General features: G+C 39.5%; 1 protein-coding gene across 4 annotated transcripts in view; it reads left to right on the top strand.

The window, feature by feature from the left end:
* Window positions 1-13,499: 13,499 nt before the first annotated feature.
* Window positions 13,500-18,558, top strand: part of LOC101327958 (uncharacterized) — a 30,050-nt gene continuing 24,991 nt past the window's right edge. The window contains exons 1-4 of one of the 4 annotated variants that reach the window (XM_033853700.2): window positions 13,500-13,705; window positions 14,748-14,835; window positions 15,992-16,069; window positions 18,009-18,135. In XM_033853700.2, coding sequence (XP_033709591.1) covers window positions 18,102-18,135 — 34 coding nt within the window. In that variant the 5' untranslated portion in view covers window positions 13,500-13,705; window positions 14,748-14,835; window positions 15,992-16,069; window positions 18,009-18,101. Of the gene's footprint in view, window positions 13,706-14,622; window positions 14,836-15,991; window positions 16,070-18,008; window positions 18,136-18,558 lie in introns of all 4 variants that reach the window. The other 3 variants (XM_073802902.1, XM_033853699.2, XM_033853698.2) reach the window with 3 other exon arrangements.

Below are 18,558 nucleotides of genomic sequence, written 5' to 3'. Positions count from 1 at the left end.
AGGGTTGGTTTACAGGTCTCTCAAACATTTAACTAGCTACTCCAAATCCTGAGAACAATTTCCAAACACTGAAAGAACAATCTCTATAAAACCTTGTCCTTCTACTCTGTATGATACATATATTTTCTATATAGAAACCAGGCCTGTTCCACAGTGTGAAAGACCTTCACACCAATTGCCACAGCTTTAAAGTACCTCTCCAAAGACCAGTATTACAGATCTCTTAAACAATATACTTCATGCATGACAATTCATATATATCTTCCACACAATGAAAGAACGGAGTGCATAGGATTTCTTTCTTATGGTAAAAAACCGGTTGGCTACATTCCTTCCATGAGAATCATGTTTAACTATGGCTTCTGAAGAAAGGCTTTACCTTCCAATCGCATTGAGCACACTTAGTTGAGCTCAACCTCACTTAGCAACTACATTTGCTAGATTTACAGGTTTAAGGAACACATCTCTGCCTCTATCACATACAAGGTATAACTTTACTTTAGAGAAAGAACACTGTTGGAGAAACTCTGTATTGGTAGCCTGGCACAAAATGCTTCTGGTCGCAACTGGAGACTCTTCATTGTATTAGGGTTGACGAGGCCCTTGATCACATTCTCATTTAGTAGCCTGTTGTGAGGAAAGACTCAAGGTAGCCTGTAAAACCATAGTGTTAAAGACAGCTGTGAAATAAAACACTACCTGATTCGGGCACTTGGGGTAAGGTGCAAACACTGAAAGGTCACTGTGCCTAAAAGTTCTTTCACCTATCTTGTGAAAAACACATATTTTACAATGAGAGAAACAAGGCTTGGCATGCAGTCTGCAAGGATTTCACTCTCATTTTGCCTCTGAACTCTGAGCTTCTTGCAGTTTTTGATGCCACTTTTCATAGGGGTGGTTTGAGGTCTCTCAAACATTTCACTCCAAATCCTGGGTACATGTTCCATACACTGAAAGATCAATGTGTATAAAACTTCATCCTTCTACACTGTAGGACACGTATATTTTCTCTATGGGAAACAGCCCTTTTCCTTACGTGGGAAAGGCCTTCACAGCTACTGGCATGAAAACAAAGCTGAATGCAGCTTTAAATGACCCCTCGAAAGACCTGTATTACATCTCTTAAACAATATAATTCATGCATCACACTTCAAATACATCTTCTACTCTATTAAAAAAAAAAAACCACAGTGCATAGAAGTTTAACAGAAACAATTGGCTACATTCCTTCTGTGAGAATCATGTTTATGCCATCTGAAAGGCCTGACCTTCCAATTGCATTAAGCACACTTAGTTGAGCTCAACCTCACTTAGCAATTACAGTTGCCAATTTACAAGTTCAGGGAACACACCTCTGCTCGTATCACATACAAGGTATAATTTTCCTTCATGGAAACAACACTGTTGGAGAAACTTTGTACTGGTATGGTAGCCTGGTGCAAAGCGGTTCTGGTTGTGATGGGAGACTCTTCATTGCATGTGGGTTGACAAGGCCAGTGATTATATTCTCAGTTAGTAACCTGTTTTGAGGAAAGACTCAAAGTGCCCTGGAAAACACTTGTTATATATGTCTGAGAATTAAATTACCACTGTCTTCAGTCACTTGCAGTAAGTTCCATACAGTGTAAGAACAGTGTGCCAAAAATTCCTTAGTCCATCTTGTGAAAATCACACAAGGGGGTAGAAGGGGGAAGAAGCCTTGACATGTAATCTGCAAGAATTTCACTCTCATTTCGCCTCTGAACACAGAGCTTCTCTCAGCTTTCCATGCAACTATACAAAGGATTGGTTTGTCAGTCTCTGAAACATTTCACTAGCTACTCCAAATCATGGGTAAAAATTCCATACACTGGAAGAAAAATATGTATAAAACTTAGTCCTCATACGTGTATGACAAGTACATTTTCTTATGGAAATCTGGACAATTCCACAGTGTGAAAGGACTTCACACCTATTGGGGTTTACACAGAGAGCTGAGAGCAGCTTTAAAGTACCTCTCCAAAGAGAAGTATTACAGATCTCTTAACAACATACTTCATGCATCATAAACAAATATAACTTCCACTCAATAAAAAAAACATAGTGCATTCTTATCTGTGAAATAAAACACTACCTGCTTCAGTCACTCGAGGTCAGTTATGAACAATGAAAGAACACTGTGCCTAAAAATTCTTTCGTCTACCTTGTGAAAAACACATACTTTTACCATGGAGGAAACAAGCCCTCATGAAGTCTGGAAGAATTTCACTCTCATTTTGCCTCTGAACACAGAGCCTCTAGCAGCTCCTTTTACTCTGTATGATATGTACATTATCTCTATGGGAAACAGGACTTTCCTTACTTCACACTTACGTGCTTTACACTCAGAGCTGAGCACAGTTTTAAAGGATATCTCAAAAAGAAGTATTATAGTTACCATGGGAAACTCTTCATCGGATGCAGGTTGAGGATGCCATTGCTTATATTCTCAGGTAGTAAACCTGTTTTGAGGAAGACTCAAAGTAGTCTGTAAAAAAACACTCATCTTGTAAGTCTGTGAAATAAATCACTACCTTCTTCAGTCACTTCGGTTACCTTCCATACACCAAAAGACCACTGTCCCTAAAAATTCTTGCATCTATCTTGTGAAAACAAATGCTTTTACTACAGGTGAAACAAGCCTAGGCACGCAGTCTGCAAGGATTTCACTCTCATTCCGCCTAGGACCACTGAGCATCTTGCAGCTTTAGAAGCCACCTTCTAAACTGAGCGCAACCTCACTTAGCAAATACAGTTGCTAGATTTACAAGTTCCAGGGACACATGTCTGCCTCTATCACATACAAGGTAGAACTCTCCTTGATGGGAAAACACTGCTGGAAAAACTCTGTGCTGGTAGCCTGATCCAAAAGGCTTCCGGTTGCTCAGGAGCCTCTTCTTGGTTTGCAGCTTGACAAGGCCATTGATTACATTTTCACACCTGTTTTGCAGAGACTCAAAGTAGCCTGGAAACAGTGGTGATAGACAACTGTGAAATAAATCACTACCCACTTCACTCACTTGATGTACATTCCACATCCTGAAAAAGCACTGTGCCCTAAAAATTTTTGCATCCGTCTTTTAAAACAAATACTCTTACTAAGGGTTAAGCAGGCCTTGGCATGCAATCGGCAAAGATTTCACTTTTATCTTGCCTACAATCTCAGACCATCTCGCCACTTTTGATGCCATGTTTCAAAATGTTGGTTTTCAGGTGTCTCAAACATGGCCCTAGCTACTCCAAATCCTATGGACGTGTTCCGTACCATGAAAGTACAATCTGTATAAACTTTTGTCTTACCACCCTGTAAGACAAATACATTTTCTCTATGGGAAACAGTCTTTACCCTTCTGTGGGAAGAAGCTTTCACATCAACCAGCTTTTACAAATAGAGCTGAGCCCCTGCAACTTTCATGGTGAAAAAACACCTTACCTAGAGGAACAAAGAATACATACAGCATATTTTCAGAAACCATGCAGGCAAAAAGAGAGAAGAGTGAAATATTTAGAGTGTTGAGGAAAAAACCCACCAACCTAGAATTCTGTGCCCTGCAAACTAGCCTTAAGAAGTGAAAGAGAAATAAAGACTTTATCAGACAAACAAAACTAAGAAAATTTGCTGTCAGGACACCTGTCTTTCAAGAAATGTTAAAAGAACTTCTTTAGAGAGAAGGAAAATAATATAAGTCAAAAACTCAGATCTACATAAAGAAAGGAAAAGCATTGAAGAAGGATTAAGCAAAGATAAAACTAAAACTTGTTTTTTTAATTCTTAATTGATCTAATAGATAACAGCTTTTTCAAAACAATAATATTAACAATGTATTTGATTTTGTATGCTTGTGTACATAATATAGATAGGTAGATAAAAAGACAGATAGATGCTTCTGTATGCTTATATATAAGTGAAATGAATGACAGCAATGATACATGGAACAGGAGGGAGGAATTAGAATTATTTTGCTATTGTTATAAGGTACTCACACAACCTATGAAGTGGTACAGTGTTATTTGAAAGTGGACATGTATTAGTTGTAAATGTATATTGCAAACTCCAGGGCAACCACTAAAGAAAATAATAAAAGAAGTATTACGGGGCTTCCCTGGTGGCACAGTGGTCGAGAGTCCGCCTGCCGATGCAGGGAACACAGGTTCGTGCCCCAGTCCGGGAAGATCCCACATGCCGCAGAGCGGCTGGGCCCATGAGCCATGGCTGCTGAGCCTGTGCATCTGGAGCCTGTGCTCCGCAATGGGAGAGGCCACAACAGTGAGAGGCCCGCATACGGCACAAAAAAAAAAAAAAGAAGTATTACTGAAATGCTATGAAACGAGAAAATGAAACCATATATGATGCTCAATTACCCACACACCTATGGTCAATTAATCTTCAACAAAGGAGGCAAAAATATAAAAGGAGAAAAGTCTCTTCAGCAAGTGGTACTGGGAAAGCTGGAGAGCCACATGTAAATCAATGAAGGTAGAACACTCCCTAACACCGTATACAAAAATAAATTCAAAATGGCTTAAAGACTTAAATATAAGACATGACACCATAAAACTCCTAGATGAGAACACAGGCAAAACATTCTCTGACATAAATAGTACAAATAGTTTCTTGGGTCAGTCTCCCAAGGCAATAGAAATAAAATAAAAAATAAACAAATGGGACCTAATCAAACTTATAAGCTTTTACACAGCAAAGGAAATCATAAACAAAATGAAAAGACAACCTACGGAATGGGAGAAAATATTAGCAAACAATGCGACCAACAAGGGCTTAATTTCCAAAATATGCAAACAGTTCATACATCTCAATAACAACAACAGCAAAAACAAACAACCCAATCAAAAAATGGGCAAAAGACCTAAACAGACATTTCTCCAAACAAGATATACAGATGACCAATAGGCTCATGAAAAGATGCTCAACATCACTAATTATTAGAGAAATGCAAATCAAAAGTACAATGAGGCATCACCTCACACCAGTCAGAATGGCCATCATTAAAAAGTCTACAAATAACAAATGCTGGAGAGGGTGTGGAGAAAATGGACTCCTCCTACACTGTTGGTGGAAATGTAAATTGGTGCAGCCACTGTGGAAAACAGTATAGAGGTTCCTCAAAAAACTGAAAACAGAGTTGCCATATGATCTAGCAATCCCACTCCTGGGCATATATCTGGAGAAAACTATAATTCCAAAAGATACATGTACCCCAATGTTCATATCAGCACTATTTCCAATAGCCAAGACAAGGAAACAACCTAAACATTCATTAACAGATGAATGGATAAAGAAGATGTGGTATATATACACAGTGGAATACTACTTAACCATAAAAAAGAATGAAATAATGCCATTTACCACAACATGGATGGACCTAGAGATTATAATACTAAGTCAAGTAAGTCATAAAGAGAAAGACAAATACCATATGATTATCACTTACACATGGAACCTAAAATATGACACAAATGAGCTGATTTATGAAACAGAAACAGACTCACAGACATAGAAAACAAACTTATGGTTACCAAAGGGGAAATGGGGTGGGGGAAGGATAAATTAGGAGTTTGGGATTAGCAGATACAAACTACTATATATAAAATAGGTAAACAACAAGGTCCTACTGTATAGACCAGGGAACTATATTCAATATCCAGTAATAGACCATAATAGAAAAGAATATGAAAAGAATATATATATATAAATAACCAAATCACTTTGCTGCACACCAGAAACTAACACAACATTGTAAATCCACTATACTTCAATTGAAAAAATTAAAACTTTAAAAAAAAAGTAAACAGTATGTAAAATTAAAAGAAAAACTATTAAATAAATAAAACACTCAATTAAAATCTCAAAGGCAGAAAGAGGGTGGAAGACAAAAACAGGAACAAAGAACATAAGCAACAAATAGAAAACAGTAACAAATATGATAATATTAATCTACATCAATTTGAATGTTAGTGGTCTAAATGCACCAAGACAGAGATTGTCAGATGGATCAAACATGATCAAAAACATGATTCAACTGTATGTTGTCTGTAAGATATGTTGTTTTCATTTTAAATATAAAGACACACAAAGTAAAAGTAAATAAATGGAGAAAAACATAATATGTTAACACTAATCAAAAGAAAGTTGGAGTAACTATTAATTTCAGACAGAGGAAATGTCAAAGTGAGGAACATTATCAGGGATAAAGAAAGGGAATTACATAATGATAAAGGGGTTAATTCTCCAAGAAGACATAACAATCCTTAACATGAATGCACATAACAATGTATCATCAAACTACATGAGGTAAAAATTGATCAAACTTCAAGGAGAAGTAGATGAATCAACTATCATAATTGGAGACTTCCACACTCCTCTATCAGAAATGGACAGATACAGCAGGCAGAAAATCAGTAAGGATATATCTGAACTCAGTAACACCATGGATCAACTGGATATAATGGACCTCTACAGAACACTTCATCCAACAACAGCAGAATATACTTTTTTCTCAAACTAACCTGGAACATTCACCAAGATAGACCACATTCTGGGCGATAAAACACACTTAATAAATTTAAAATAACACCCATGTCTGCTCTCAGATCACAATGGAATTAAACTAGAAATGAGTAACAGAAGATAGCTGAAAAAATCTCCCAAGTTCTTGGAGATTAAATGATACACTTTTATATATCACATGGGTCAAAGAAGAAATCTCAAGAGAAATTCTTAAATATTTTGAATGAAATGAAAATGAAAACACAACTTATCAAAATCTGTGGGGTATAAGGAAAGCAGTGCTTAGAGAGAAATTTATAGCACTGAATACATCTATGAGGAGATGAAAGATCTAAAATTAATAATCCAAGCTTCCACCTTAGGAAACTAGAAAAAGAACAGCAAATTAAATCCAAAGTAAGCAAAAGAAAAGAAATCATAAAAAAGCAGAATGAAGTTGAAAACAGGAAATCAATAGTTAAAATCAATGAAACCAATAGCTGGTTCTTTGAGAAGATCAATATCAAAAAGTCTCCAGCTGTGCCAACTAAGAAAAAAAGAGCTAGGACATGAATTACTAATATGAGATATGAAATAGGGGACATCACTACAGAACACATTGAAAGTATAATAAAGGAATACTATGAACAACTATATGCCAACTAATTTGATAATCTAGATAAAATGGACTAACTCTTTTTGAAAGTCACAATCTGCCAAAACTCATGCAAGAAGAAATAGACAATCTGAATATGCCTATATTAAAGAAATTGAGTCAATAATTAATAAGCCTCTAGAATGAAAAGCACCAGGCCCAGATGGGTTCTACCATATTCAAGGAGAAACTATACCAATTCTCTACAATATCTTTCACAATATAGAATTAGAAGGGTATACTTCTAATTCTCATAAAATGGTAACTCATTTTATGAGGCTACCATTACCCCAATACCAAAACTTGACAAAGAAAATACAGGATAAAAGAAAACAAGACCAACGTCTCTCACAAAGATCCTCATACCAGGCAAAATCCTCAACAAAATATTAGCAAATCAAATACAACAATGTATGAAAAGAATTACACACCAGTACCAAGTGGGATTTATCCCAGGTATACAAGGTTGGTTGGCTCAACACTTGAAAATCAATTAACGTAATACATCATATTAACAAGCTAAAGAAGAAAATCACATGAGCATATCAATAGATGCAGAAAAACCATTTGACAAAAAACAATATCCACTCATGATAAAAACTATCATAAAAACCCTATAGCTAACTCACTTAATGGTCAGAAACTCAGAGCTTTCCATTAAGATCAGGAACAAGACAAGGATGTCTCCTCTCACCATTGCTTTTCAACATCATACTGGAAGTTCTACCTAATACAATAAGACATGAAAAGGAAATAAAAGGCATGCAGATTAGGAAGGGAGAAAAACTATATTTGTTCACAGATGACTGTTCATTTGCAAAGTCAGGACTTCACTGGTTGAAATTTTAAACTGGCCCCCATACACAGAGGGCAAGGAGAGACTGAAGAAAGAGGCAGACCACTCCAGGCTAATAGGTGGCAGTTTTAATAAACAACGGAACTTACATATGAGGCTTATCTTCGTCAGTTGCAAGACAAGTAGATCTTTGCATCCTCCCGCCAGAATCTTAAAAGTTTATAAAGAGGCTTTAACGGGATTCGTCACACATCCAGTCCAGATGGTCTCAACAACACATTACTCTCTCAAGGCTGCATCCTCAAAACGGCTACTGGTATGGAAATAGTAGGTGGAACATAAATTCCAAGGACGGGGGAGAGGTTAAGGAGCCTCTGATTGCCTGGGTCAACTAACAGTCACATCTTCTTGATGACCTCCTCCAACAATGACATGATCATCTATGTAGAAAATGCAAAAAACTCCTAGAATAAGCAACTATAGCAAGGTTGCAGAATGCATGGTTAATATACAAAAATCAATTGCTTTCCTCTATACCACCAATGAACATGTAGAATTTGAGATCAAAAATATAATACCATTATACTGACACCCCCCAAAATGAAATACTAAGGTATAAATCTAACAAAATATGTGTAAGATCTATGTGAAGAAAACTATTAAACTCTGATGAACAAAATCAGGGAAGAACTAAATAAATGGAGAAATATTCCTTTTTCATGGATAGGAAGGCTCAGTACTGTCAAGATGTCAGCTCTTCCCAAATCGATCTATAGATTCAGTGCAATCCCAATCAAAATGCCTGCAAATTATTTTGTGCATATTGACAAGCTGAGTATGAAGTTTAATGGAAAGGCATAAGATCCAGAATAGCTAACACAATACTGAAGGAGAAGAACAAAGTTGCAAGACTGATGCTACCTGACGTCAAGACTTACTACAGGCATATCTCAGAGATATTGCAGGTTTGGTTTCAGACCACAGCAATAAACTGAATATCAAAATAAAGTCACATGAATTTTTTTGTTTCCCAGTGCATATAAAAGTTATGTTTACACTATACTGTAGTCTATTAAGTGTGCAACAGCATTATGTCTAAAAGAACAATGTACATACCTTAACTAAAAAATAGTTTTCAATATCTTTATTGGAGTATAATTGCTTTACAATATTGTGTTAGTTTCTGCTGTACAACAAAGTGAATCAGCTATAAGTATACATATATCCCCATATCCCCTCCCTCTTGAGCCTCCCTCCCACCCTCCGTATCCCATCCCTCTAGGTCGTCACAAAGCATCGAGCTGATCTCCTTGTGCTATGCAGCAGCTTCCTACTAGCCATCCATTTTACATTTGGTAGTGTATTATGTCAATGCTACTCTCTCACTTCGTCCCAGCTTCCCCTTCCCCCACTGTGTCCTCAAGTCCATTCTCTATGTTTGTGTCTTTATTTCTGCCCTGCCACTAGGTTCATCAGTACCGGTTTTTTAGATTCCATATATATGCGTTAGCAACTGGTGTTTGTTTTTCTCTTTCTGACTTACTTCACTCTGTATGACAGACTCTACGTCCATCCACATCATTACAAATGGTTCAGTTTTGTTTCTTTTTATGGCTGAGTAATATTCCACTGTATATATGTGCCACATCTTCTTTATCCATTCATCTGTCGATGGACACTTAGGTTGCTTCCATGTCCTGGCTATTGTAAATAGTGCTGCAATGAACATTGTGGTACATGACTCTTTTTGAATTATGGTTTTCTCAGGGTATATGCCCAGTAGTGGGATTGCTGGGTCATATGGTAGTTCTATTTTTAGATTTAAAAAATACTTTATTGCTAAAAAATGCTAACCCATCTGGGCCTCCAATAAGTCATAATCTTTTTGCAATAGTAACATTAAATATCACTGATTGGAGATCTCCATAACAAATATAATCGTAATGAATATGACTGTGAATTCATAATGAATTGAAATATTGTGGGAATTACCAAAATGTGACACAGAGACACAAAGTGAGCAAATGCTGTTGGAAAAATGCCGCTGACAGACTTGCTCCAGGCACAATGCCACAAACCTTCAATTTGTAAAAAATGTAATATCTGCAAAGTGCAATAAAGCAAAGCACAATAAAACAAGATATGCCTGTATAGAGCTACAGTAATCAAGATAGCACGATCTTGGTGAAAGAATAGATCAGTGAAACACAATAGAAATCCCACATAACTATAGCCAATAGATCTTTGACAAGGTGCAAGGGCAATACAATGGAGCAATGATAGTCTCTTCAACAAACAGTGCTGGAACAACTGGACATCCACATGCAAAAAACATGACTCTAGACACAGACCTTACACCCTTCACAAAAATCAACTCAAAATGGACCAAAGAACTAAATGTAAAGCACAAAATGTAAAACTTTAAAAGATAACATAGGAGAAAATCTAGATGACCCTTGGTATGGTAATGACTTTAGATACAATACCAAAAACATGATTGATGAAAGAAATAATTGTTAAGTTGGACTTCATTAAAATTAAAAATGTCTGCTCTGTGAAAGGTACTGTCAACATAATGAGAAGACAAGCCATAGACTGGGAGAAAATATCTGCAAAAGAATATATCTGATAAAGGACCTGTCAGATGTTATCCAAAATATACAAAGAACACTTAAAACTCAATAAGAAAATAAACAACCAGATTGAAAAATGGGCCAAAGACCTTTATGGACACCTCACTAAAGAAGATATATGGCAAATAAGCATGTGAAAAGATCGTCATATACCCTACATTGTATGTCATTAGGGAAATGCAAATTAAAACAACGAGATACCTCTACATGCCTATTAGAATGGCCAAAATCCAGAACACTGACAAATGCTGTGGAGGATGTGGAGCAACAGGAAGTCTCATACTTTGCTGAAGGGAATGCAAAATGGTACAGCCACTTTGGAAAAGAGTTTGGCAGTTTCTTACAAAACTAAACATATTCTTATCATATGATACAGAAGTCATGCTCAAAAGAGTTGAAAGCTATGTCCACACAAAAACTTGCACATGGCTGTTTATAGCAGCTTTATTCATAATTGCCCAAATTTGGAAGCAACCTAGATGTCCTTCAGTAGGTGAACAGATAAATAAAATGTGGTACATTCAGACAATGGAATATTATTCCGCTCTAAAAAGAAACGAGCTATCAAGCCATGAAAAGACTCAGAGGAAACTTAAATGCATATTACAGAGTGAAAGAAGCCAATCTGAAAAGGCTGCATACTTTATGATACCAACTATATGACATTCTGAAAAAGGCAAAACTATGGAGACAGTAAAAATATCAGTGGTTGCCAGTTAGGGAACAGGGAGGGATGAATAGGCAGAGCACAGAGGATTTAAGCCAGTGAAACTACCCTGTAATGGCAGACATGTCATTCATTATACATTTTTTCAAACCTATAGAATGTACAACACCAAGGGTGAGCCCTAAACTATGGATTTTGGGTAACTGGGATATGTCAGTGTAGGTTCATCAATTGTAACAAATGTGCCACTGTGGCGAGTGATGTTGATAATGGGGGAGGCTATGATGTGCTGGGGTAGAGAATAAATGAGAAATCGCTATACCTTCCTCTCAATTTTGCTGTGAACCTAAAACTGCTCTTTAATACTTTTTTGTCTTTTCTTAAAAAACAGAACAAAACGAGAAACTAGTCACCTCTCCCAGTCTTTGCAGACTGGTTCTCTGCTAGAGCAGTCCTTTACTAATTAGCTGGCTTGTTCTCAGGCTAGGGATCAGATGGAGGTGAAAACTTAAGAGCTCCTTAGGTCTTTTGTGGTTGGGCCTTATGTTGGTTTTTCAGCTGCTTTTAAGTCTTGATTTCCCAAAGCTTAACCATAGCCTTTCCTCAGGGTTTTAGATGGTCTATCTTATGTTTCTACCCTCACTGTCTTGCCCCAGGTGTCTGTGGGACTGTAGTCCACCCAAAACTTTTAGGAGCAGTGCCTACTGCTTCTCCCCATCTGAGTTCCGAGATAGACAAGATAGAGCTCAGTACTTCTGGCAGCCCTCAGACAGGGTAGAACTTTACAAATAAAAGCTCCTCTATTCCCTCTCTGTTGGAGCAAGGGAATTGGGAACTTAGCTTTGGCCACTCCAGACCAAGATTTTGCTACATTGAGGAAGGGATGGGGCAAGGGCAAGTAAAAACATCACAGTATTACCATGATTTCAATTGTGGTTTTTTCCTTGATTGAGTTTTCGGGGTTTTTTTGCTGTAGATATTTTACTGTTTTCCAGAGCTTTCATACGGTTATTTTAGCCAGTTTCTAGTTGCTGTTTATGTTTCCAAGGGGGGCTGTGGGCTTGGAGTTCCCTGCTAAGCCATTTTGCTGACGTGCCTCTACTTTGACTTTATATTAACATTGTACTAGAAATCACAGCCCACTCAATATGGCGATTAAAAGAAATAAAATATAAAAGAAGCAAAAGTTTTGCAAAAGAAACAAAACTGTCATTCACATAGTATATAACATAGAAAATCCAAAACAATAAATTCATTATTGGAATTTATAAGACTTCAGGCAGTAAGCTATACACAAAACCGGTACTTTACAAATGAAATTCAAACAGAGATACCACTTACAATAGCTTCAAAAAGTATGAAACATACTCAAATAAAACTCAAAAAATATGTAATACTGCTATGGAGAAAATATATGGAGACTTAAATAAAAAGATTGCTGTACCATGTTAATGGATTGTTAAAGTCCATATTGTTAGGTATTAATTTTCCTCAGGTTGATTTATGGATTCAAAGAATCCAGTCAAAGCCTCAGCATTTTTATTTACAAGTTGACACGATGATGATTATTCATATGAGTTGATTATAGCCAAGACAGTTGAACAAAAACTTATGGAAGGATACTCATTCTACCTTACCGAGATTGTTTCCTAATATGTTAACAAAGAGCAGTATTCGTGACCCTAATCCGTGCTGCAACTTCCCTCCGTACCTACCCCAGACACTTCCAACCCTGCTTTCCTTTCGCTTTTTCCGTTAATGCTTATTTTCTAAAATGCTATATAATTATGTTCATGGCTTACTGTCTGCTCCCTCCCTCCTTCCCCCACCCCCACCCCCCAAAAAAGTTCTCCAGAGCAATGATCTCTGTTTTGCTCACTGAGGTATTTCAAATCCCTTACAATAGGGTTTGGCGCGTAGCAGGTGCTCAATATACTTGTTGAAAGACTGAAGAGGAAATAGGTTTGTTTTTTGAAGGTTGTCTACTTGCCTTACTATCATTTACGCAGATGCAGAGCTACAATACACTGTCCTCGGCGAAACTCCGTTTCCTCTCGGAAGAACCGGGAACCCAGGAGCCAGCAACTCACGGAGCGCGGCCACTAGCCCAGAATGAGTACCCGGGCACATGACAGGCTCAGCCGGGCCTCTCCACGCAGCAAGCGCGGAGAACTACACTTCCCAGAATCCTTGGGTTCTCGCGTGGACTACATTTCTCAGGGGGTTAGCGACCGTTCCCCCGCCTCCACCTCACTACCCGGCTCCGGACCTGCACAGGGAGTTGGGCGTTTGTCGCTGGCGTGAGCGGCGTTCTGGGCTGGGGTCGGCCCAGACAGCACCCCGGGGAGTCCCGACCCGAAGTTGCTGTTAGGCCGTGGCAGTTCCGGAGCTTCCTGCCTGCGGCCCGCGGAACACCCGAGGCCTGGGTGAGGTGAGCGGCGGAGGCTCGGCAGGATGCGGGAGGGAGGACCGGGCTTCGGGAGGATGCGGCGCCGGGGTATGGGACAAAGGCCCAGGAGGCGCGAGCCGGGCCTTTGTGGGCGCCGGCGGGCCGAGGGCCGGGCACCCCGGCTCTGTCCGCCTGCCGCCACCAGCCATCCCACAGTACCCCTGAACGAGACAGGTCGGGCACTTCGTCCCCATTGGCTGGACCCAGCCACCCTTCTGCTTCCTCCCGACCCATTCCCAGTGCGCTACCTGCCCAGCGCCTTACGGCATTTGAATTTGTTTCGGGCCGGCAGTGAACGTGAGAAATTTCCTCCCTTTACTATCACTCCTGCACTTCCGAGTGACAGGCTTGTTTTGCGCGAGAAGTGAGTCGCCGACTTCCCCCAGTGGCAGAGCCAGGACTGGAACCCAGGTCTTTGGTTTTCTGTGCCCTTTCCTCAAGACAGCAGCCACCTCCCCGCCATAGGAGAGCTGATGTTTTCCCTTTCCGAAGCAGCTTTCTCTAGAAATCTGGAAATTGTTTCCTTGATAGGAGGGGGAGGAATTGGGTGGGAAGGCTTGAGGTGGAGAAAAGTTGTCACATGCACGCAGGGAGGTTAGAGCAGGTGCTCTGGAGCCCGCGGTGCTTGGAATCCTGGTGCCACCCTCCCTGGCTGTGTGGACTGGGGCAAGTTGCTCCCACTCTGCCCTCAGTTTCCTGATCTATAAAATGGGGTGCTGACAGTGCCAACTGTGCTGTGGGACTCGATGATGTATTGATAGGTAGTGCCTGGCACGCGGTGAGGCTCAGGGAGTTGCTGCTACTGCTGATGGAGTCCTAGGACCTTTTCCTCTGAGCCAGGGAAAGAGCTGGGCCTGGACCAGGACCCAGCCCTTCTCTCTGGTCCTCTCTACTCCTAGCTCCTGACTTCCTTCCTGAGGGCACATGGCATCATTCTCAGGTGGTGTAAAGGTTTCAGAGCTGCTGATTCTGAGGGGTGCAAAGCAGAAGGGCCTTCCTCCTGGCTCCCATTTTCTTCTCTCAGATTTGGCTTCTGGAGACTTCTCCCATCCTAAGGGGAAACTGCCCAGAAAGAGGACATGGCTACTGAACAGAGGGAAACAAGGTCTCAGGTGAGTGCATTACCATCTCAAGTCTTACGGACAAATAGGTTTGTTTTTTAACCCTCAAACTGAAGTTCTGTCCCCAGTACAGTCTTCGCCAGGATTTGGAGCCCATGTCCTTCTCCCTTTGAAGAGTTGGTCCATCCTGGTAGATGGTGGATTGCATAGGGATTGCTTGCCTCCAACCCCCCAATCCATGTGTTGTGTCTCTTTTTTTTTTTTCTGATAGACACTCTTTTATTCATTAATCTCAATTCACTGTATGATTACTGAATTGACAGGTAAGATGCCACATATCTTATACCACTTGGGGTCAGAACAAACAAATGTGCGCACTTGGCAGAGTTCCTTTCTGGCCTGCCTCCTTTGCTCAGTCATGTCCCCCTCCCTACCCTTGGCCAGGATGCTTTTCTTTTTCTTTCCACCCCGAGAATCTTCATGATACCTTACCCAGGCTTTTCCCAGTCCAGAGTTTTTAGTTTTTTCTCCCTCTTAACTTTCTGGATCATGTGCCTTGCTTCTATCACTCTCTTGAAAACTGATCTTGACCTGCCATTGTCATCTTTATTCTGTGGGAATGAGGGTGGGACCCCATCCAGGTGAGGCGGTGTGTGAACAAAGGATAGCCATTTTGGTGGGGACACAGATGGAGAGGTCTCTTGACTTTAAGAGCTGAGAGGAGACTCCTCAGGAAGTGGCAGGGAGGGTGCTGTGGGATATCAGTAGTGGAGAAGCAAGGTATACAGGGTGTACAGTTAGAAGTGGGGCTCTCAAGCCAGACAGCCAAGTTTGAACCCGTATCTTCTGTTACCATTTATGGGCCTTAGGCAATTGCATCTCTCTGTGCCTCAGTTTCCTCACCTGTAGAATGGGAATAACAACCATGCGTACCTCATAGGGTAGATGAGAGGAATTGCAGCATGGCAAGTGTTTCAGTAAGGGCCGGGCACATAGTTGATGTTGAATATGTGGTGGTTGTGGTAGCTGAACAATATTATTCTAGTACATGATACTATTACTGTTGATAGATAAAAATTAACTGTACAGTGTTTTTAGGAACCAGAAAATACTGTTCATTCTGTACTCATTTTCATCTAACAATAATAGTTAATGTTGCTGGGGGAATATCCCGAGGGCTTTACCTTTGTTCTCACTCTCATAACAGCGCAGCAGTTATTACCCCCATTTTACACATGAGGAAACTGAGGCTTAAAGAAGTCAAGTGACCTGAAATCAAACCCAGGTATGTCTGGCCTCTGAGTTCATGCTGGTTATTGTCCAGCCATTCCTCTGGTGCATCTCTCAGAACACATGGCAGGCCCAGCCCCTGTGTTACCAGAGCTCTCTGCAGTGCGATGTTGTATATCATTTGGACCCACGAAATGTCATGGTGGTTGATCTTCTGAGGCTATGGCTAGGACCTGCCTTTGCATATTTGGACTGCTTTTTTCTAAGGCTTTCACATTCCATTCCAACAGAGCCAAGCTGCTCTCTTGCCCAGAATTTTCTCTGTCCCTGTGTGTGAGTCCTGTGTGACATTTCTCCCTAACCTCACCTGCTGTGTGGAATTGTGTGTAAAACTCAGTAATAGGATGTTTAAGATAAGAGAGAGAGTATACCAAGTGCTGTGTTGGAAGAAAACTTTAGTTATCATCCTGTCTCTGCCATTAATAAAGTATGTGACCTGGAATCTTGACTGTCCTGGATCTTGTGTTCCTTGTCTCTAAAATGAGGATTAGCAGATATGGTGTATGGTCCTATCCAGCTACACATTTTCCTTTTAGTGTTCAAATTCATGCACTTTTCTTGTCTGCCAGTTAGATTGTAAGTTCTTTGAGAGCAGAGATCATTTCTTATATTCCTCCCAATGTGCCAATAATTTAATGCCTTTTCTTACTATAAAAATATTGCATGATCATGGCAAAAAACTTTATAGAGAATAAAACATGCACATATATATATATGGGTATATGTATATATGCTTGTAAATGTACATATGTGCATAGATGTGTGTATGTACATGTATTTGTCTATATATTTTTTCCGTATATGCAAAAAAAAAGTAAAATCACCCTTAATCCCACCATCTGGAGATGATCGCTGTCAGCCATTTGTTCTGCATCTCTCAGCATCACTTGCTATGTACATATATAATTTTTTTTCAAAAATGGAACCAAACTATACATACTGATATGTAACTTGCTTTTTATACTTAACGTTATTATGAATGCCTTTTTAAGTCAAAAATACTGACTTACACCATCAATTTTAATGATTCATAGTACTTTATATTGACATGATAATAGGTAAGATCTGAAGCTTTAATATGAGCCATGTATGGTTTTAAGTACATTGTATGGATTATTTCATTTATTTATTAACTATTTGGTAGGTTTTGAGAGGCAGTTTTACAGAGTGGTTAGGAATGGAGCCTTAGACATCCACCTGGAATTGGAATCCCAGCACTACCACTGACCAATTGTGTGACTTTAGACAAATTTCTTATCCTCTCTGTGACTTCTCTTGTGTAAAACGAGGACAATAATAGTACCTTCTTCCTAGCGTTGTTGTGAAGGTAAAATAAAGATTTACACTAAAGATTAATATAAAGCTCTAAGAATAGTACTTGTCCTGAAGAAAGCATTCAGTTAATGATAGCTGTTTTAATTTCCATTATTACTGTCCTCAGGCTGCAGAGAGCACACAGATAGTGCCTTAAATTATTTAACCGAGCCTCTGTCAGTGATTATTTAGGTTGTAGGTGTTTCTGTTTCTCTGCTGTTAACTAACACCATAATAAATGTCCTTTTGTGTGCATTTTTTTGCACTGTTCATTATCAAACAAATATAGTAATTGGAGAGTTAAAAAGTATGCACATTTTAAAGCTCTTAATATATATTACCAAATTGCTATTAGAAAGATTATTCTAATTAACACTCCCACTAATGGTCTTAATACCTCCACACATCTCTGTGTGGTTAACACAGGGCCTGGTTCATACTTCATGGTACTCAGTATGTATTTGTCACAGGTCAAGTGTTCATTAAACCAGTGACTTGAAACCTTAAGAACCTAGAATAATATAGAAGCATTTCATGGTGGCCTGTCTACTTCCCACTGCCGCCCTCTTCACCCTGTGTGATGGGTGGTCTTGGGTGAGCTGGGATGCTTGTCTCTACAGCTGTCAGTGACGTTTGAAGATGTGGCTGTGCTCTTTACGCGGGATGAGTGGAGAAAGCTGGCTCCTTCACAGAGAAACTTGTACCAAGATGTGATGCTGGAGAACTATAGCAACTTGGTGTCATTGGGTAAGGAAATTTCCTCTGTTTAGAAATTGGGATAACTCAGCATCTGATTCCCTGGATAAAAGCCATGGATCATCAAAACTTTAGCTGAGTTTTGCCTTAGCACTGTACAAATTGGATCTCCACAAATAAATCTGAAAAACTTTTTCCTGCTAATAGGCATGGATGCCTCATGCCCCACAGATGGGACAGTCTACAGAGCTGCACATTAGAAATTCCCTCATAGTTCAGGCATTTCCCACTATGATTGTTCTATGATGTGTCTGCTCATCTCTAAGCAGAGAGCATCTTTCATCCCTCTTCTTTGACCCACCACTTGCCTTTCCCGTTCACTTTTCCAGCTAGATGAACACTGTATAATCCATATTTGAAAGGGAACCAGATAGTGTTTTCTCATTTTAAACAGTCTACCTGGTATCTTCTCCA

Source organism: Tursiops truncatus, chromosome 3, assembly GCF_011762595.2.
Source record: "Tursiops truncatus isolate mTurTru1 chromosome 3, mTurTru1.mat.Y, whole genome shotgun sequence".
NCBI lineage: Eukaryota > Metazoa > Chordata > Mammalia > Artiodactyla > Delphinidae > Tursiops > Tursiops truncatus.
Note: the sequence above shows the minus strand (reverse complement) of the source record. Positions and strands in the feature narration are given on the sequence as shown.